Raw genomic sequence first — 19045 nt, 5'->3', positions numbered from 1 at the left:
TCGTGCCGGAGGCTCTTCTCCTGTCTTTCTGATCTTCGAGAAAGAAAAAAAAAAGCAAAATCCAGTTCGAATTTCGAAGGCAACACACATTACCCGCGAGTGTGGTATACATACTCCACGCATTTCTCCACAATCGACAACCCCGTTCATCTCCACGTTACGAAAATCCTCGCTCGCCATGGCCAATAAGAGCACGAATTATACTGTACCTGCCGAATGCCAATACTCGCGCGATGCATTCCCCTCCCTCCCGTCCTCCTACAAGTGGTGGACTATGGTCCCCGTCTACCAGAGGGAACATCTGCACCAGAACATGAGCGCGGTGCTGCAGTCTTGCTGCCAGAGCGCTGTGTGGCACTACTCAAATCCGAATCCCTGCACTGCCATGTGCAATTCGACTTCTTCTGCAGAGACCGAGCGGGTTAATTACTGCTTGAACTCCCAACATGTCGAGTATGGTAGTAATGCGGATGAATCGAGTGCGGTGCTTGTCGCGCCGACGACGAAGAGTACATGGACGTTGATGTTGGTTAGCGGCTTGGTTTTATCTAGAATGCTGCTATGAAGTTTCTTCTATATGTCATTTTAGGTGTTGTGGATATTGGGTTTTATTTATTTTGGTTGCGGGAATACCCCTCGGAGTGAAAACATGGAGTTAGCACTATACGCATCTGAATTTACCACGAATGATTGAATTGTCATACTACCGCAATAAAGCAGTGCGGATATCTGTCTAATATCATTGCGCATATCAAGTTGCATTATGTCGGACTGGCATTGCCACTTAGTCTGTCTGAAGAGCTAATTAGCTAGTCGTTTTGTAGTAGCATCGACGGTCGGAGTCTTCAAAAGGGTAAATTGAGCGAGAGTCGGAGTAGATATTCAGCAATACATCCAGGAATAAATTTACACTAGATCTTCAAAATTCAAGGATTTTTTGATTCTTCTCTTTCTGGCATGGAGTGTGAACATTGATATGTCATCCTTCATGCTAGTTACCATGCTGGATTACTTGGTCGACCACCCCGGCGGTAAAACCTTGGAGGGTCTGCGGTGCATTGCCATCAATGTGATCGGACAAGCAGGTTATGGCCAGCACCAGGCATGGTCACCCGACGTGCAAAGCCTCACATCTGGGGCAAAAATCGGTAGAGGGGCGTACTTCGGCGCCATGGCAATCATCGCAGACAAGTTTTTGGTGGCGGCCTTTGTACCCGTCAGGTTGCTAATGTTGCCGTTCATGCCGCAGTTTCTGCGCCTCTTGGGCCAGGAGAAAGCGAAGGTGCCCTAATACATGGGAAAGGTGCTCGAGGAAGAGAGACAGACGGCCCGGATGGGATCGGGCCCTCGCGACAACTTCCTGAGTATGCCCATCCACTTCTCTGACCAGCAGAAAAAGACCGATTCCTTGGACCTGCTTTTCTTGACTGAAGACGAGATTAGTGGGAACCTTTTCGTGCTGACCGTTGCGGGCTTCGAAACTGCCGCCCACACTATGGGCTTTGCCATGACTCTGTTGGCTGCGTACCCGGAATGACAGACTTGGATCCGCAACGAGGTCCGCGGTTTGGAAGGAGACGTCTCGTGGAAGTACGAGGAGACATATCCAAGGTGTCCTCGCGTTCTAGCATTGATGGTAAATACCCCGGCCTTCTCGACAGCCCGCTCAGCCAGACTCTTGGATTGACTCTCTTCTGTTAGTATGAGACATTGCGCCATTTCCCGCCCGTCCTTTATTCTATGCGCTATGCGCCACATCTCCGAGGAGCAGCAAATTGTGGACTCGGACGGGTCACATCTGCTCACCCCTCCAATGCATATTCATGTCGAGCACCTGAACGTCCACTACGACCCGGCGATCTGGGGCTCGGACGCCGAGGAGTTCAAGCCATCCAGATGGATCGATAGTTCCGGTCAGCTTATCACCCTCCGCCAAAAGGCACGTACCTGCCCTGGTCTGCTGGGCCACGAGTGTGTCCCAGCATGAAGATGTCGCAAGTAGAGTTTGTCGCGACAATTGCGACGCTGTTCCAGCGGGCTCGGTGCGAGCCGTTGCCAATAGCTGGAATCGAGGATCCAGACGAGTTGCAACAGATGCTGCGTCAGAAGCTCAACGAATCCATTATCAAAATGACGTTGCAGGTCAAGGATCCTCAAGAGGTGGCGTTGCGATGGATTCGTGATGAGGCATGAGCCAGACGTCGTGGGGGGTTTTCCCCGCAGGACGAACGGCATTTAGCCGCCATGATGGATATACCCGGCTCCACCAGGTGCCACCTTTGTTTGAGATGATGGAGAGACTGTGATTTGCCTCGGATCATCTCCGGCTCCACGAGCCATCCCACTAGGTGACATCGTGCGAGTCTTTGTTGGAATATTTCTACCCCCTCTCTCTTTTGCTTTTTCTCACTACCCTACTCATCCTCATACATTCTCTATCTTCTCCATATATCCCAACCCCATAATGGACTCCCTCAAAGGCAAAGTCTACGCAGTAACCGGCCTCAGCGGCATCGGACTAGCCGTAGCCCGCCAACTCCACGCACATGGCGCGCTTGTCTCCCTCGCCGATATCTCCAACACCGCCCTAGAAAGTGCGCGCCGCACAATCGAGGAATCGTCTGGCTCCTCTGACTCTTCCGCATCTAGCATCCTGACAACAGTAGTGGATATCGGGTCAGCCAGCGCGGTGAATGATTGGATCACGGCAACAGTCTCGCATTTCGGACGACTCGACGGCGCGGCAAACATGGCCGGCACGATCGGCAAGCAGCACGGCGTGGGGCGGTTCGTCGACCAAGATGACGATGAGTGGGATATGCTGCTGCGCGTCAACTTGTCCGGGATGATGTACTGCATGCGTGCGGAACTGCGGGCGATTATGAAGTCTGCGCCGGGTGGAAAGGGAAGCATTGTCAATGCATCGAGTATCCAGGGCGTTCGTGGGTTTGCGTTGCATGCAGCGTATTCGACTACGAAGCATGGGGTTGTGGGCTTGACTAGGTCTGTTGCGAAGGAGGTTGGGCCGGGGATTCGGGTGAATGCTGTTGCGCCGTGAGTATTCTTTCTTTCTTTCTTTCGTATCAAATATCAAGAACCAGATATGATTTTGCTCTTTGCTTGAAAAAAGACAACTGATATCCTGCTTAGAGGATCGATCCAGACGCCTCTGCTGGATAGGGCTATCGGTATCCAGGGTGGGTTGAGCTCGACTCCGACGGCAATCCCGCGCGTGGGAACTGCGGACGAGGTTGCCCAAACAGTGGTGTTCTTGCTCAGCGATGCAGCATCGTATACGACAGGGCAGGTTTACAACGTGGACGGGGGATGGGATCCATGAGTAGCATGAAATCCGCTAGACAGGTGTTAAAATTTTCTACTCTATGATTGAAATAACTTAAGAATCGTTCCCTATATAATCTGGAAATCACCAAGTCGAAGAAATTAATGTACATCGAATCGTCCATCGAAACGTTCCTCAAATGTTCATAAAATGCCCCCGAAGTTTTAACCCAAACGCCGTTGCCACCAATTCTATCGGTGTTGTCGATGCAAGCCAATATACAATAATAAATGCATACAGGACACTCGGACAGAGTCTCTTATGTCCACATGTACAGCCATGAACCTGGGAAAATTCGAGTCAGCACGAATTAATCAAAGAAGAAATAAGACATGAACCCACCCATCAAGATCATCGTCCTTGACCAGCCTGGAAGCCCAATAATGGAGCCTGCGCTATAGCTTGCGCTGGGGCTGGGGCTACTTGTGGTGCCGGAGCCGGCACCGGCACTAGAGCTAGAGCTAGTACCAGTGCTGGTACTCGTGCTGGTAATAATTGTGGCACTGGCAGCGCCGTTGGGGTCAGGGCTGGATGTAGTAGGCTCGAGATTGACGCCATCGACAACAACGGGCCATCCATCCTCATACTCCAAGGCATTCCAGCCCAGATGAGCTTTCTGTGATAACAGTTAGATCAACACTGAAACCTTCGAAGCATCGGAGCACACTTACCTCAAACTCAAACCCAATAGTCGTGTTCAGGTAATGGTAGTAGAGAATATCCCGCTTGGAGCCATGGCCCGACACGACCCCCAGTCCGCCGGGGGCATAGACGATGCCGTGGTTAGACCCGTAAACAATGGTGCCTCCGCCATCGAGCAAGCCAATATTGTCGCGGTCCACGAACGGGCCGTTCACGCTCTTCGACCGGCCAACCCGGATACTGTACTCCTGGCCGGCGTTGGGGAACTGCTTCTCGAGGTCACAGCACTCGCCATGGCTGAACCAGGTGTAGTAGTAGCCATCACGGTAGCTCATCCAGGCGCCCTCGATGGGCTTCAGCTCGAGGTCAGGGAGGTAGACGAGCTGCACGGCCTCGGGCTCGCTGGGGTTCTTGATGGAGAGCAGATCATCCGACAGCGGCAGCTTCCAGATGCCGTCCCAGAAACTGCCGTAGATCAGATAGGATTTGTTGTGCTCGTCGGTGATGAAGGCAGGGTCGATGGCATTGGTGACAGTGAACGGGTACGCGTCCGCGTGGTCGCCGAAGCCCGTGTTGATCAGGGCGCCATGGTCGTGCCAGCCGCTGCGGTTGATGTCGGTCGTTGTGGCCACGCCGACGGCACTGTTGCGTGACCCTTGCTGGCTGACTGCGTAGTAGCAGTAGAAGAGGCCGTTTTTCTCGATTGTGGTCGGCGCCCACGGCCACGACCGGTTGCCCTTCTCGATCACGCTGTCGTCGTCGAGAACTCGGCCGACTTCCTCCCATGGCCCACTCATGTCCTTGGATTTGAGAATTGACACGCCCCACCCGCCTTTGAAGAGGTAATAATGGTCTCCGTGCTTGAGCACATTGGGGTCGTGTGCTGTGATATGCCCTGGGTTCGCCAGCGGCAGCTGGTCGGTGGTTTGGAAGACTTGCGGTGCATCTAGATTTGGGCTTGTTTGCGGCCACAGACGGGCGCTCACCTGCGAGGCTAGCGCTGTCAATAGTAACGCTGGAGTTCTGAGATGCATGGTGAAATGTGAGGAATTAAGTCGATTATTGTATAGAGAAAGGAGAGAATCCGTGCGATAGGTCAGAGTGTGACGGAAGTCGCCGGATTGAGATGGTTTTTAGGGTTATCGAATCAACCAGCGCATGCTACTTGCTCACAGGAACAATATACAGCAAGCATAGATTCAAATAAGAGAAAAAAGGAAATCAAAAACATTAGATGTATGAGTTGGTCATCACATAAAGAACCCTAGCCGACGTGGAGATGAGGGACACCCAAGGGGACGCCGAAATTGCTGCTAAGTTTAGCTTATGTCCCTTGGTACTTGGTCGGTACTTAGCCCCACAGCCTCTGCCGGCTGGGCGTTGAGGTATTCTTGGGTACCCGGGGGCCATCTCAGCCGTCTCAGGAATCAGAGCCCCACGCACGTTCCCACTTTTGGGATGCTTCCTGTGAGAGAACACGATTAAGATTACATGCTGTAGGAACGGGGCTGCCGATGACAATCCTTCCTATTTTTGTTTTTTCTGCTTTTGAGCGATGTTACCCTGAAATGGAATAAGGATAACCTCCGACGTGACGAGTGGTGCTTCACACGAATTAGTTGATGTTTTGTTTGTCCCAATAGTCCCTCCTCCAAGCTCGTTTCAAGGATCAATTAGGGAGAGAGATTTATCACCTGTGATAGTCGAGCAGTATGCATGCAACGGCGGGTGGCTTGATGCCATTCCCAGGTCGCGCTCCTGTAACCATCCCCCGATGCATGCCGTGCATGCTGTCAGCACGCTAAGTTGGTCGCGACGAAATGCAAGCTCCGCAATTCTCGCGTAGTGATCAGATCGCATCCTCAAATCCATCGCCCCCTGTAGGGCATAGATTACCTCACTGTGGATACCTTAGCTATTTTTATATAGATCTCTACTATACGAATTAGGCAGGTGGTCGCCTTAATTATTTCCTATATATATGCACACACCAAATAGAAGAATATTGATCACGGCGCTTCATATGAATTATAAGAATGTAATATACATAGTTCAGTTACCCAAAGCAATTCCTGTCAAATCCTCCCAGTCAAACACGTCCAAGAAAGGGTCGAAGTCACCGGACTAGAAGAAGCAGGATGAGTACCATGATTCCAGCGCAAACTTATAGGGAAAAAAAAAAAGCGGGACTTACTGGAACGCCAAGATCTGTCGGTGGGAACATCCCATTCAAGTCCGATGGCAGCACAGGGGGCATGCCCGGGGTTGCAGTAAATGCAGCCACCTGATTGTTCTTGAAGCTGCCCATTCCCGGATCGCCAAGATGTTCGCAGGTCGCGTGTCGCGAGAAAAGCGTGTGTGCAAAGGAGAGCACCCTCTCAACAACCTGTTGTTTATACATGATCGCCTGAGCTGGCCAGAGCTTGGCCTTTACTAATGCCACAATGGTTGACAGAAAGAAGTAATCCTTGGCACCCTTGACAACCAGCAGGAATCGGCCTTCGAGGGATAGGAGGGCCGTTTCAACGAGAGAGAGTAGTGAGTCAGGGAGACCTGGTACGGTATGAAGGAGAAAAGTCGAGGACGAGGGGTAAGAGGAACGATCTACGTTGGATATAAGTAAGGGCAAGCGCAAAGCAGCAGGCGTTTCAAATGAGAAGGAAGGTAAATACTTACTATTAGGAGAATCTGTTGTATGCAGCAACTGGCACAGAGAGATATAGGCCTGGAGAGTCCATTCGCCCAACATGCAGAGCGACAGCGGCCGAGAAGTTTCATGTAGCCGCCGCTGTGTCGAGAGAATCATGGTTGCAGCATCCAGGCGAGATCGCGCCGAGGGGGCAAACAGCGATTCCCGTCGAGCTTCGACGGCGAATGGGGTGTGAATCGAGAGCAGGCTCTGGGCTAGCTTAGTCTCAATCAATGCCTTCCAAAGAGCTACTTTGTGCTGAGTAACGAGGTCGCTGGCATCCGGCGTCATCCACGCGGGAATTCGAGAAAGTTGCCGGTTTACTTCCCAGTCCAGACGTAGAATCTCCTTGTATCGACAGCTGATCCGCGGGGAATGCATCAGTGAACACGCTTTCAGACGGAGGGGAAGCGATCGTCCCAGGACAATTTGGAAGGATGCGTCTGTGACTTCGCTGAGCGGTCGACTTTCCAGCGCCTCGGTAGAGTTTTCGTGGAGCTCGTCATCATTGACATTCAGTGGCGGGAAGGTGTCGTAATCGGAGCTCTGCACGGACGGTGGCATGCCCCGGTCTATGGCGATCTGTAGATCCAACTCCACGATCGTCATCCAAATCCGTCTGCGCATTTCCTTATTAAAGACCGAGATCCGACTATATTGGCTAGGATCACGATGGTAGCCCGCCATCATCGCTTGCTTGACGAGAGTGCCCATGGTAAGCCATGCCTGGCTGCGCTTCATTCCATGGCAATTTTGGGCCACAATCAACAAAATGGACAGACGCAGAGCGGCAATTTCAGGGCGCTTGATGGGTGTGCTTTTGAGCCACTTCTCTGCGTGCAGCACCCACTCCAAGGCGGTATAGCATTTGAGCTCGTCAGTATTTTTCTCCTGGAGGCTAGCCACGTCGGCGAGATTCCATGCACAAGCGAGGACTAGAAGAAGCTGCACGGAAAAGACGGGCGAGACCATATTTGGATTGTCCATCTGCAACCAGAACTCGTCGAGCTCCCGTAGAAACGACGGGATGTGGAGGATGCGATGAGTAGGCTCGATATAAGTCAGGTAGAGGCCGATTAGTTCATCTACTACGTCGCGAGAAGGCAGCAGGTCAATTAGAGATGCCGTGGTAGGCTCAGGAAACGGCTCATTGAGTGGCTTTCGCTTCCATAGCCCTCGCCTGACTCTTTCTAAGTCTGGCCGGAGCTGTGAGAGAATTGGGTTCGCCAGTTTGATCTCCTCTGCGAAGGATCTTATATCCGGGAACTAGACGGGACTGTAAGTACCAGTATTGAACGCAGAGGAATGAGATGAATGCAAAACATACATGGCCGACTAAGTTGGCATAGATTCCGGATCCGCTGAACCGAGTCTTGGTCTCGCGACCTCTCATCATGATTCGTGGCGAGAGATCTAGCTGATGAGACGGCGACAACGCGCCATCATCCTCGGCCTCATTAGCATCTTCGTCGTCGGCCCGCGACGCGAATGATATATTCGGCCCCGGAGCCGTACGCTTGGGGCGCTGTAGGAGTCCTGTATTCACGTAGGGCTCCTGGTTGACTGCGGCCTTTGGGGCACCGAGGACGGTTTCCAAGAAACAGTCCCGCCGTTCTTTACCCGGTGGTCGGCCTCGGCAATGCGACGAGCCATCAAAAGGGCTCAGCGCGGGGTAGGGAGCTGGGTCAGAAATACTGGTTGGGACGAGGGGCTCCCGAGCCGACTTGGTCCCGATCACCGAGTCCGGAGGCGTGTGAGCGGGTGTGTGATCAGCTCGGGGCTTGGGAAGGGTGGATTCTCGGTCGGCAAACGAAGAAGCAGCTAAAGTAGTGGGCCGCTGCCACAGAAATCCATCCTCATATGTGCATTTGGTGGGAGTTCTGCTCTTTAAGCACCGGCCGCACGTCGGGTACTCGCGATCGCAGCGCAATTTGCGACTGCGGCATTGCGTGCAGGCCATGGTGCGCCGGCGCCTCTTGCGCGCCCGCTCGAGTTGGGGTGCAATTGCAGGTTTCTGGCCGTCCATGACTTGCCATTCACTGCAGAACGTGAAGTATGCTTGTAGTATGCTTGCATGCTTAGCTCCGAAGTTCAACGAAGGTCTCGGCTTACGTTGCCGCGGGCCCGCTCTGCGCCCCAAACGGCAAGTCAGTCCGATCCCCTCGACGATTCGATATTTCACTCGCAATGGGAATATTCAATTGCTCATTTACTTATTATATAAGAAGATTTGGTAGCGAAGCAGTTCCCCAAGTAGAGTCTTGAGCGCTGGCCTTATTTTAGCTTGTCAGGAGAAATATAGAGAAGAAAGGAGAAAATAGAGATGTCGAGAAGATTAAACTAAAAAAGGATCAGAAAAGGATTAGAAACTTAAAAGAAAAATGAATATTTTATACTATTTTAAAGTCCCTTATTCTGTTGTTCGTTTCTCGAGGCATGCGTGGTGGTAGTAATTCCACTCTACACCTGGGCAGCTTCATAGATCCAACCATCCACAAACCCCCCGATCGACGAGATGATCAGCTTCGCAAGGCCCAAGCAAATTCCAATGTCTTGGCTTTCTCCATCGGCGTCGCTCAAGGTCTCGAAAGAGTCTCTATGAATAGCAATCATTGTTTCCAACCATCGAGACGATCGACGGAGTACGAAGGAATTGGCCCCCATCGAGTTGGTCTTTTTATGGATCATTTGCTTGTCAGTTGTCGATTCCTGTCACTTCTTGGCTCACCCGCGAATAGAGATCCAGGGGCTGGTTGTGCTAGACTCGCAGAATGTCTGGGGTGCACAACTCGTTGCACAATCCATTGCCTGCCTCGCTGGCCAGTGGGTATTCCCTCGATACCCCTGAAATGGCCCACGACTAGGCTCACAGTTTCGCCTAGGCGAGTGTAAAAAGGCCGGGAAGATTCTCGAGTCGTTTGTCAGTCCGGAAGTTTTCAAACTTGATGAAAGCATTCCACGCCATGTCCTCGGCCGCGCCAAAGTGAGTGTCTTGGGCTCCGGGGGGCTCGTATCTCAATGCTGACTGAATGCTAACTGTTTCATAGGGACTGGCAATATTCACCATCCTCAGAGCTGGGTTCTTCGGCTCTGTCCGTTTTGGCTCCGGATTGCTGGTTGCTCGTCTTCCCGATGGTAGCTGGTCGACGCCATCCGCCCTGGCGACAGGGGGGATTGGAGTTGGGAGCAACATGGGCATCGAACTGACGGATTTCGTGTTTGTGTTGACTAGCGATAAGGACGTGCAGACCTTCACGCAAGCTGGGTCCCTTACTCTGGGAGGAAATATATCACTAGCCCTCGGTTCATTTGGACGCAGCGTCGAGGCGGGCGGGGCAGCGGGTGTACGAGGAGTCTCAGGGATGTTCTCCTATTCCAGGACCCGTGGCGTGTTTGGCGGTACATCGCTTGAGGGCGGCCTACTGGCTGAGCGACCCGACGCCAATAAGAAAATGTATGGCCGAGATATCAGGGCAAACGAGTTGCTGAATGGGAGCATTTCGCCGCCCCCGGATGCAGAGCCGCTCATGCGCGTCTTGAATACTGAGCAGTTTTGTCTGAAACCCCCAGCTGAGATTCCCACTGAGCTGCCCTCAGGTGATGCCCATGAACAGAGGGCAGAACTGCCTGCCCAGCCACCTCAGACACCTCATGAACCATCGCTGGGGATCCCTGAAGCTCCTGGAGACACTCCCCCGGTTGAATTGGGAACGGGGGCTCCTCATGAAATTTTTGAAATGCCCACGGATAGTCCTCACGACATATCTCACGAATTAGATGCAGGGCCAATTTCAGCGCAACATTTCTCCGGGAGAACGAATGACCTACAGTCTCGCTGATCCTAATCATATTTGATTCCATGCTGCGGTTGACGCCATTTATTCACTCTCTGCGGAGAGCGGAATATGGATTCCTTGATTTGTAATTGACTAGTATCATCACGTTCAAGTCTATAAGAGGTCAACGCTGACATCTTGATATCTTCATATTCTCTTTCAAGAAGCACTCTATTGCAGACACCAAAGATACGCGAAGCGACGTCAGATTGATTCTGTCTCATAGCACAATGAAACCCATCTTTTTGTGAGATTGTGCCGCGCTAAATGCCATTCTCAATGTCCCAGAACAGGTGTGACAGGTTATATCGGGGGTGACGTCCTCTCCCAGCTATTTCCTCGATATCCCGACTTCCACTACCGAGTCCTGGCCCGCACCGAAGAGAAGGGTAAACAGATCAAGCTCCAATACCCCTCGGTAGAGATCATCCACGGCGACCTGAGCGACGTGGCTTTACTGCAGCAGGAAAGCGCCAAGGCCGATATAATCATTCGTGAGACGACCATGCCGTCCCAATAGATGGATTCAGAAAGGAATAACACTCTCTAACCAAAACTTACAGACTCGGCCGATGCTGCAGACAATGCCCCGGCAGCCGCAGCCATAGCCGCTGGTATCGTGCAGGGGCACACGCCCGAGCGACCCGCCTACTGGATCCATACAAGTGGAGCCGGGATCTTCACGTACATAGACGAAGACGAGCACACCTACGGTGTGGCCCGGGAGAAGATCTTCGATGATTGGGACGGTGTCCAGGAGATCGTCACCATCCCCGACCATGCGTTCCACCGCAATGTGGATAAGATTGTGCTCGAGGCGGCCGGTGCTCATTCGGAGGTGATGAAGGCGGCCATTCTCTCTCCCGTGACGGTCTATGGTAACTGCTCTCCACTTCAAGTAGTGGTTTGATATGCTTTGATATGAGTGCTAACGCTTGGAACCAGGTCTCGGTCGGGGCCCTTGCTCAACGCGCAGTAGACAGGTCTATGAGCTCGTGAGAACAACTCTTCGACGGGGCAAAGCACCCATCATCGGCACTGGCGGGTCGTACGGCTGCAACGTGCACATCCATGATCTGACTGCCTTGTTTCTGCTGTTTTTTAACGCCGCCCTAGAAGGTAGAGATGGCCTTTGGGGGCGTGATGCGTACTTCCTCGCCGAGAACGGCGAACATCACTGGGGAGACCTGGCTAGGTCCATCGCCAAAGTTGCCGCAGGAAAGGGCTTGATATCTCACGCCGAGGTGGAGACATTGGACATCGTGCATGCGAGAGAACAAGCTGCGTTTGAGGCTGCTAGTTGGGGGTTGAATGTTCGGTGTCGCGCTATACGCGCCCGTAAGCTGTTGGGCTGGACGCCCTTGGGGCCGAGTCTGGGAGATGAGTTGCCGGATATTGTGAAGGGAGAGTGGGAGTTGATGTAGAAGAAAGAAACAACAATTCCCTGAAGGATCAGGCACCTGCTGGAGATCTCCGGGGGGCTCGGCTTTAGCGCTTCGGACTAAGAGCTCGGAGATACTGGACTATATATTGGACGCTGACTGCGTGGAGGCAGCGTCCAATCCTCAAAGTTTCCTTCAAAAAATTAAATCCGAGTTGCCGAGAGGTCACATCTAAAAGTTGGCTCATTACAATCATGCTGCGTTCTTTGTTTTCACTTGGTCGTCCGGCCTCCGACTACTTCGTCCCCAAGGTGGACCCCACGCAGGATGGACCCGAATGTCTGAAAGACTGCGCAGACTGCACCGTGCAATTCCCATCAAAAGTGAAGGTGGAAAATTCCAGGCCTCTGTATGGCCAGATCAAAGAATTCCACACGCATGTCCTGGTGGCCACGGGGAAGTCCGACTGGAAAGAAAAAGTGGAACAAGAACAGGGGAGCTTGATGGAAGCATTGGACCAGCCATCAGCTGAATCTCAACACGGCGTATGTTGTTTTTCTTTGTCTTCTTGTGGCTCTGCTGAGAAAATTACCTCTAACTCTGATGTTATAGCGCATCATGGTCTCAGCATCCAGTCTCCAGAAACCAGACTACACGGGCGCAAGAGAAAGCTCAGAACAAGCCACAACAGTGCTGCTTCTCCCATCTTTTACATTCGTGGATTCTGTCACCCCGACATCGATACCTGATCTGGTCAACCGGTTCATCGACCACCCAAGCGACCCGTCGAATGCAAATGGCAGCACTCCTACTACCGCATCTGGGATGAACGCCCGTCCCTGTGAGCTAGACTATGTGATTCTGCTATGTTCACACCGACGTCGGGATGCACGCTGTGGGATTACGGCACCCTTGATCAAGCGGGAGCTCGAACGACACCTGCGTCCGCTGGGACTAGACCGGGACGCGGATGATTCGCGGCCTGGCGGCGTGGGCATCTTTTTCGTCTCGCATGTGGGCGGGCACAAGTTTTCTGCAAATGTGCTGGTCTATCGCAAGAAGGAGCAGCAGATGATATGGTTAGCACGGGTTCGGCCGGAACACTGCGAGGGTGTGGTTAAGTATACCGTTCTGCAGGGCAAGGTGGTTCATCCCGAATCGCAACTGAGAGGAGGGTTTGATCTGGCCCGGGGCTTGACGAGTTGGTGATTGGGGACTTTGCTCAATTATGGGATGCCATTATTATGCATATCCGTTGGAGCGCGGCAGATAAATTCGAGTATAGACGTACATTACATTTCAATGGAGCTTACAGCGAGACCGTCAATTTACTACATACCTGTTATCAAGAACCCCAGCGTTCGAGCCATATCTCCTTTCTCAATATTAGGCACTAAAAGAAAAACAAACTCTTTGCTCTATTCCAAGAGAATAAATACAAAACTCTGGAGTGTAGCTTCATCAAACTCGACGATATAATCTGGAACCATCTAGCTCATTGAGAATATATACTTGTTAGACAAATGGGTTTCTTACCGACGACATGGCCTAATGTTTTCTACCGAAGCTAGACCTATCCAGACGCCAATAAATTTAAACAAAAATATAAATGAAAATTATGAATTAAATCAAGGCTTCGTGAATAGATCGAAAGCCGCGATGTCGCGTTATAGGGCTGCACTGCCGCGTGACTTGCACGCGTTAATTGATTTTCGCGTCGCCGCGTCGGATCTTCAAGGTCACTCCCTTCTTGTTGTGTATCTCACCATGCAACCATGGCCGACAACGCTCTCAGCTCTCGCACCGAGGTCGCAAACGAAGCAGCCTCTGTGCGCGCAGAATTAAAAATCTGGGAGAAGGAATTCGCGTCGACTCACGACGGGAAAAAGGCTGGCCGGGATGACATCAAACAAAACCCAGATATCGGTAGGCCCAGTTCCTTTTTTATTTAAATTGGACCCAAGAAACAAACCAGAGGACTCACAACCACCCCTAATTTGTTTTGCAGCTGCCAAATATAAAGAATACGGTCGGCTCAAAGCCCTCGAGTCCTCCCTCGCTCGACGCGAGAACCGCCGACATGAACCGTCCGACAGCCACTCCAAGAAGCGAAAGCACGCGTCTCCGACTGAAAACGCACATGCACACATGGAATCCACGCCGCGCAAGTCGGCCAAGGGCCTGTTTGCGACACCATCCCATCCTCGAACCAAAGCCCATCCCTCGCAGCTAGACCCATACGACTCACCCTCCACGCTTCGCAGACTCTTCAGTCCCAGCACGCACCGGCAGAGTATGCCGGCGCCATCACCCCTCAAACCTGTCATTGGTCCGACCCCTCAACGTGACGGGAAAGCACTAGGACTCTTTGATCTTCTCTCTGAGTCGGGGGGAAGCAACGCGACACCCTCGGGCAAGAAGAAAGCAGATACACTTGCGGCTGGATTCCAAACCCCATCCAAGAAAAAGACTGTGGAGCCGATCCCAGAAGCCCCGGAAGAAGACCAAGAACAGGAAACCCCACGACTAGCCCGGACCCCAGCATCCTCGACCAAGCAGTTCTATCTTGCGAATTTATTCGCGACGCCCACGACAATGCGCTATGCCGCCATGGTGGAGGCGGAAGACAATGCTGCGCAGGACCAAGGGCCTCAAGACGCGGTGTCTGCAGCAGCCCCAGAGACAGCACTGTCTGGAACACCGAGTTTTCTCCGCCGGTCGAATTCCGGGCGTTACCTTGCGCCGAATGCAAACCGCGACAGTTCGGGACTGAGTCCGATGGTTTCTCGAAAGCCGCAGCAGTTTGCCGGCAAAGGACTTTCACATTTGGTCCAGGGACTTCGAGCCATGGAAGAGGAACAGCTAGATGACGACTGGGATGTGCTCCGGGAGATCGAGGCCGACCAGGAAGAGGCCAATATCGAGGTGGCAGACAGCCAAGTTCCTATAGATGAGGTGCGCCGGCCGTACAAGAAGAAGGGGCAAAAACGAACCACCCGCAAGGTGACCATGAGACCCGTCGCGCCACGCGCAAAACCTCGTCCGAATCCCGCCGCCGCTACACATGACGCAGACCCAGAGAGCGACGATGAGCTGGCTGCAGTTCCGGAGACGCAGCATCTGGGAGCCTCACCGAACACTTATGAGGATAATGACCAAGAGGAGAATGAAGGTGACGGCGACGATGCCGCTTCCCTCCATACTATGTCTGATCCCGAACTCGACTCGGACGCAGATCCCACGGCGGACTCGGATGGCGACCCTGAATACGCCGACAAGCCCAAGCCACTTCCCAAGACGAAGAGTTTCTCGGAGCGAATCAAGGAAGCCGTGTCATCCACGAAACCAAAAACCAAAGAGACGCAGGGAAAGGCACCGGAGGCAACTGGAAAGGAAGAAAAGAAGCCTCGTGCCCGCAAGATTAATCCCCAGGCCCATGCCAACTACCGATCCTTGAAGATTGGGAACAAGGGTTCTCGGGGCAGAGGGGGACGATTCCGCCGCAGATAGGCGCAGTTTGATTCTAGCATTACGAAGTAACGATTACATTGATATCGAGCATGAATAATTGCCGTTTATGGCATGCAATTCGAGTTAAGCCTCTACACCTATCTATTCATAACATAACCAAGTGATCGACAAGTCGTTCAATCATGTATCCACATTGTATCTCGTAGCATCATGTCTATAGTACAGTTTTGACGTTGAAAGGGTCTTAACCTGTCAATCGGGGATATAGCGGTCTCGCGCATATTGCAATCGTCTATGACGAGCGGCAGATTCTTGAGATCTAGACCGATATGGAGTCCTTCGGGCTGAGCGAGGTCTATCGCGGCGAACAGGGGACGCTGGTGTCCGGCCAAAGCCCGCGGGAGCTTCAGGTAGTCTACCGGGCGTGTTCGCTGCAGCACCCGGATACTGAACATGCCGGTCCCAGTCCTCTAGGGATGTATAAGGGCTTCTCAGCCACGCCTGCAGCTCATGAAGAAACAAGCGGGAATTTTCGCGTCCGATGAAATCCCTTAGTAGTTCCTCTGCTTGTCCTGCACTGCCTTTGATATCGACTGTGCGTAGAATAGCAATCACGTATTCGAGCAAGAACTCGGCATTGTTTGCCCTACGGTTCTCCAATCTTTGGGGACCTGGGCGAGTAAGCAGGTGTCGGGGTTGTTCTTCTTCCTCGGGCTCCGGGTTTAAGAAGCTAAAGACCCGCAGCTCGCGGCGAATCCATTTTCGAGCACGCGAGACCAGTTCCTCGTCGCGGTTAAAAAGCTCTGGTGTCAGCTCCCTGTATTGGGATAGGCGGTTTGACCCGACTCGGAGAGAGTATAGTTGGTTGCGATAGACATTGCGCCGTCGCAAAAGAAGGTCTTCGGGCTGTGGCGACCGCGCGTGGGGAGGGGGTCGCCGTGGACGGCGCCGAAAATCAGGACGCACTCGAGCGGCAGTTGGGTCTGTTGAGGGAGGCTTCGCGCTCTTGGGTGGTAGTTTGTATAGCTTGGGACCTTGGGGCGCTTGGAGATCATATTGCACGCCCGTCAAGTCACTCTTACCTGTCACGCCGTCAGCTAGATCCGGTCAGCTGCGCATAGATCGCCATACATAGCGGACAGTTAGGCTGCTGCTCGAGCCAACTGACGAGGCACAGGAAATCAAAGTTGGCGTGGCGGCATGGCACCGCAACGCAGGGCTCGGTGACAGTGTCTAAGCAGATGACGCAAGGATTGGCCATGCTCTCCTCCTCGTGCACTACCTCCTGGAGGGTTCTCTGGAGAATTTCCTGGCGTAAATCGACATCCGCCATGGGCGCGACCGGCGCGAGTGGATGACAGAAATGGCGACCGCGGGAGTTGCATTGCCCACGAGTTCGGACGGCGGGAGACGGCAAAACTCGCATCTTTGGGTCTCGTCCGCCTCTTCTTTTACACCCTCGAAACACTCCGTTTCTCGCGTTCTTTCTGATTCCTTCGCTAGTCCAGCTTCACTTGACGCAATGCACTAACCGAGACAGAAGCTCTACCCTCTAACATCTGGTGCAAGATCTTCCGGCAAACATGCGATCTGCTAAAGCAGTCGTGTCAGAAAACCTGTCGCGCCTCGGGTCTGCAGCTTCCACTATGTCTGGAACAGCAAACGGTGCCTCTCGGTCGTCTCCCTACACAATTACCGCGCTCAAGCGATGGTCGGTTGGGACGAAAGACCTCCCAGGTTGGACTCGACCGTTTAATACGAAAGAACACTCAAGATTAACCATTGAACCCTCTTGCAGCTGTCTCTCACATCCGAGCGATCCATGTCTATGACTTTGACAATACATGTGAGCCTCAGACTCGAGAATACTCGATGTTTTCGGACTTGATCATTGACACCGAGGGTTTACAGTGTTCCTCAGTCCCCTACCCAACCCACAACTGTGGAATGGCAGCACAATCGGCTTCCTCCAGGCATACGAGAGCTTCGCCAATGGCGGGTGGTGGCATGATCCGAACATTCTTTCGGCCACCGGCAAGGGTATGGATGTCGAAGAGCCGCGTGGATGGGAAGGGTGGTGGAATGAACATATTGTGTGACATCCAAGTTTTTCCACTATGGATAGTGTTGGCTGACTATCTTCAAGTTACGCTTGGTTACACTCAGCATGGAACAAAAAGACGCCCTCACTGTGCTCCTGACTGGTAGGAGTGAAGCCGGTTTTGTGGAAATTATCAAAAGAATGGCAGCCAGTCGAAACCTTGATTTTGACCTGATTGGCCTCAAGCCAGAGGTCGGTCCCAGTGGCCAGCGCTTCCCATCAACTATGAATTTTAAGCAGAACTTCCTCGAAGACTTGGTCCTTACTTATGACCAGGCGGAAGAAATTCGCGTCTACGAGGATCGCGTCAAACAGTGAGTCTTGCAGGATATTCTGCGGTACAAAGAAGCTAACGCTGTCTCAGTGTGAAAGGGTTTCGAGATTTCTTTGAGGGCCAAAACAGAAAATTCCAATCTGCGCAGGCCCCTGTCGCACGGCGGCCGATCAATGCTGAAGTCATCCAGGTAACTGAGGGATGCACCTTCCTCGATCCCGTAATTGAAGCTGCCGAGGTCCAGCGCATGATCAACTCGCATAATCTCACCGTGCGCAACCCTTCCTTGAACCGGAACAAGTCTTCGCAGGGCCGATTGCGCATCAAGCGCACTGTCTTCTACACTGCATACTTGGTTTCCCAACACGACTCGAGCCGCTTGACGCAAGACTTGTTGAGCCCCATATTACCTTCTGGGCTTGCTGATTCGAATGACCTGAAGTACATGGCTAACAGCATCATGATCACTCCTCGACCTGCCCCCAAGTCCATCTTGGAGAAGGCCGGCGGAATGGGAAAGAAACTAAGCTGGCAGGTTACTGGAACTGCGTCCTTTGAGAACAAAGTGTGGGCCGCTCGCGTGGCGCCAATCCTGCCCACAGAAAAGTATTACACAGAAAACCCTCTGCCTTTGGTAGTTTTGGCTGTGCGCAAAGGCGCCCGCCCCTTCGATGCAGGGAAGATTCAGAACTGGCACCCTGTTCCGGCCGAAAAGGCCATGACCATTGAGACTGTCATTGGGGAGAAGGCGGTTCTGCGAGTTGAGGAAGACAACCCCCATGAAGGGGAGTGGGAAAGCCAATTTGTGAACAAGGGTCACAAGAGGCGCTACCAGCAGGAACGGGATGAGGAGATTCTGTATCCTCAGACGAACCAGAGTGGTGGCTACGAAGCGCCACCCCGTGGACGTGGCCACAACTTCCATCCCTATCATCGTCACGCAGGGGACAATCGGTCCCACTATGATGATACCTTTCGCCGAGGGTCTCACCGCGGTCGTGGTCGCGGGAACAACCGGGGACGTGGCTATTCCAACCGGGGAGCTCGTGGGCGTGGTCGTGGTCGTGATGGCCCCTCGCAGCCGGGCTATAGGTCCTGGGATGATTACGGCAGTGGATACGATGGATCGCACGACGAAAAGGGCAGCGGTGGCGGCGGCGATGGATACTCAATGAACTATTGAGCCTTGCAGCTATCCGTAGTCTGACGATCCGGTCATTCCAACCGCCTTTTCATGATCAGTCGACTGATTCTTTCCTTCCTCCTTTGGGTCTTTTGTCGTATCAAGGAATGGCGTGCATCGGAAA

The 19045-nt window shown here is 52.8% G+C and overlaps 13 protein-coding genes across 13 annotated transcripts; 9 read left to right on the top strand and 4 right to left on the bottom strand.

Annotated features, from left to right (window-relative positions):
- Window positions 1-178: 178 nt before the first annotated feature.
- Window positions 179-565, top strand: NUU61_000818 (uncharacterized protein; the record flags this gene model as incomplete). The annotated part of the gene is made up of 1 exon (XM_056651401.1): window positions 179-565. One exon carries the CDS (start codon window positions 179-181, stop codon window positions 563-565), a length of 387 nt encoding a protein of 128 aa, XP_056516251.1.
- Window positions 566-1000: 435 nt separating this feature from the next.
- Window positions 1001-1291, top strand: NUU61_000817 (uncharacterized protein; the record flags this gene model as incomplete). Its single annotated transcript, XM_056651400.1, has 1 exon — window positions 1001-1291. One exon carries the CDS (start codon window positions 1001-1003, stop codon window positions 1289-1291), a length of 291 nt encoding a protein of 96 aa, XP_056516250.1.
- A 42-nt stretch (window positions 1292-1333) lies between these two features.
- NUU61_000816 (uncharacterized protein) lies at window positions 1334-1537 on the top strand (the record flags this gene model as incomplete). Its single annotated transcript, XM_056651399.1, has 1 exon — window positions 1334-1537. One exon carries the CDS (start codon window positions 1334-1336, stop codon window positions 1535-1537), a length of 204 nt encoding a protein of 67 aa, XP_056516249.1.
- Window positions 1538-1702: 165 nt separating this feature from the next.
- NUU61_000815 (uncharacterized protein) lies at window positions 1703-2193 on the top strand (the record flags this gene model as incomplete). Its single annotated transcript, XM_056651398.1, is given in 2 exon segments — window positions 1703-1971; window positions 1983-2193. The coding sequence occupies 2 exon segments, from the start codon at window positions 1703-1705 to the stop codon at window positions 2191-2193; spliced, it is 480 nt and encodes a 159-aa protein (XP_056516248.1).
- Window positions 2194-2464: 271 nt separating this feature from the next.
- Window positions 2465-3340, top strand: NUU61_000814 (SDR family NAD(P)-dependent oxidoreductase; the record flags this gene model as incomplete). The annotated part of the gene is made up of 2 exons (XM_056651397.1): window positions 2465-3054; window positions 3151-3340. The coding sequence occupies 2 exons, from the start codon at window positions 2465-2467 to the stop codon at window positions 3338-3340; spliced, it is 780 nt and encodes a 259-aa protein (XP_056516247.1).
- A 262-nt stretch (window positions 3341-3602) lies between these two features.
- NUU61_000813 (uncharacterized protein) lies at window positions 3603-5019 on the bottom strand (the record flags this gene model as incomplete). Its single annotated transcript, XM_056651396.1, has 3 exons — window positions 3603-3628; window positions 3686-3959; window positions 4015-5019. 3 exons carry the CDS (start codon window positions 5017-5019, stop codon window positions 3603-3605), a joined length of 1305 nt encoding a protein of 434 aa, XP_056516246.1.
- A 1018-nt stretch (window positions 5020-6037) lies between these two features.
- NUU61_000812 (putative C6 transcription factor) lies at window positions 6038-8700 on the bottom strand (the record flags this gene model as incomplete). Its single annotated transcript, XM_056651395.1, has 3 exons — window positions 6038-6109; window positions 6180-7940; window positions 8002-8700. The coding sequence occupies 3 exons, from the start codon at window positions 8698-8700 to the stop codon at window positions 6038-6040; spliced, it is 2532 nt and encodes an 843-aa protein (XP_056516245.1).
- An 852-nt stretch (window positions 8701-9552) lies between these two features.
- NUU61_000811 (uncharacterized protein) lies at window positions 9553-9873 on the bottom strand (the record flags this gene model as incomplete). Its single annotated transcript, XM_056651394.1, has 1 exon — window positions 9553-9873. One exon carries the CDS (start codon window positions 9871-9873, stop codon window positions 9553-9555), a length of 321 nt encoding a protein of 106 aa, XP_056516244.1.
- NUU61_000810 (uncharacterized protein) lies at window positions 9866-11934 on the top strand (the record flags this gene model as incomplete). The annotated part of the gene is made up of 4 exons (XM_056651393.1): window positions 9866-10503; window positions 10799-11004; window positions 11074-11388; window positions 11456-11934. 4 exons carry the CDS (start codon window positions 9866-9868, stop codon window positions 11932-11934), a joined length of 1638 nt encoding a protein of 545 aa, XP_056516243.1.
- A 212-nt stretch (window positions 11935-12146) lies between these two features.
- On the top strand, window positions 12147-13101 carry NUU61_000809 (sucrase/ferredoxin-like domain-containing protein; the record flags this gene model as incomplete). Its single annotated transcript, XM_056651392.1, has 2 exons — window positions 12147-12437; window positions 12505-13101. The coding sequence occupies 2 exons, from the start codon at window positions 12147-12149 to the stop codon at window positions 13099-13101; spliced, it is 888 nt and encodes a 295-aa protein (XP_056516242.1).
- Window positions 13102-13667: 566 nt separating this feature from the next.
- sld2 lies at window positions 13668-15402 on the top strand (the record flags this gene model as incomplete). Its single annotated transcript, XM_056651391.1, has 2 exons — window positions 13668-13818; window positions 13901-15402. 2 exons carry the CDS (start codon window positions 13668-13670, stop codon window positions 15400-15402), a joined length of 1653 nt encoding a protein of 550 aa, XP_056516241.1.
- Window positions 15403-15615: 213 nt separating this feature from the next.
- On the bottom strand, window positions 15616-16696 carry NUU61_000807 (RING finger domain protein; the record flags this gene model as incomplete). The annotated part of the gene is made up of 2 exons (XM_056651390.1): window positions 15616-16445; window positions 16495-16696. The coding sequence occupies 2 exons, from the start codon at window positions 16694-16696 to the stop codon at window positions 15616-15618; spliced, it is 1032 nt and encodes a 343-aa protein (XP_056516240.1).
- A 250-nt stretch (window positions 16697-16946) lies between these two features.
- On the top strand, window positions 16947-18921 carry NUU61_000806 (rRNA 2'-O-methyltransferase fibrillarin-like protein; the record flags this gene model as incomplete). The annotated part of the gene is made up of 5 exons (XM_056651389.1): window positions 16947-17100; window positions 17162-17209; window positions 17275-17456; window positions 17510-17778; window positions 17829-18921. The coding sequence occupies 5 exons, from the start codon at window positions 16947-16949 to the stop codon at window positions 18919-18921; spliced, it is 1746 nt and encodes a 581-aa protein (XP_056516239.1).
- Between the last annotated feature and the right edge of the window lie 124 nt (window positions 18922-19045).

Source organism: Penicillium alfredii (assembly GCF_028826965.1).
Source record: "Penicillium alfredii strain IBT 34128 chromosome Unknown utg000001l_segment0_segment0, whole genome shotgun sequence".
Lineage (NCBI taxonomy): Eukaryota > Fungi > Ascomycota > Eurotiomycetes > Eurotiales > Aspergillaceae > Penicillium > Penicillium alfredii.
This window is presented reverse-complemented; position numbering and strand designations above follow the sequence as displayed.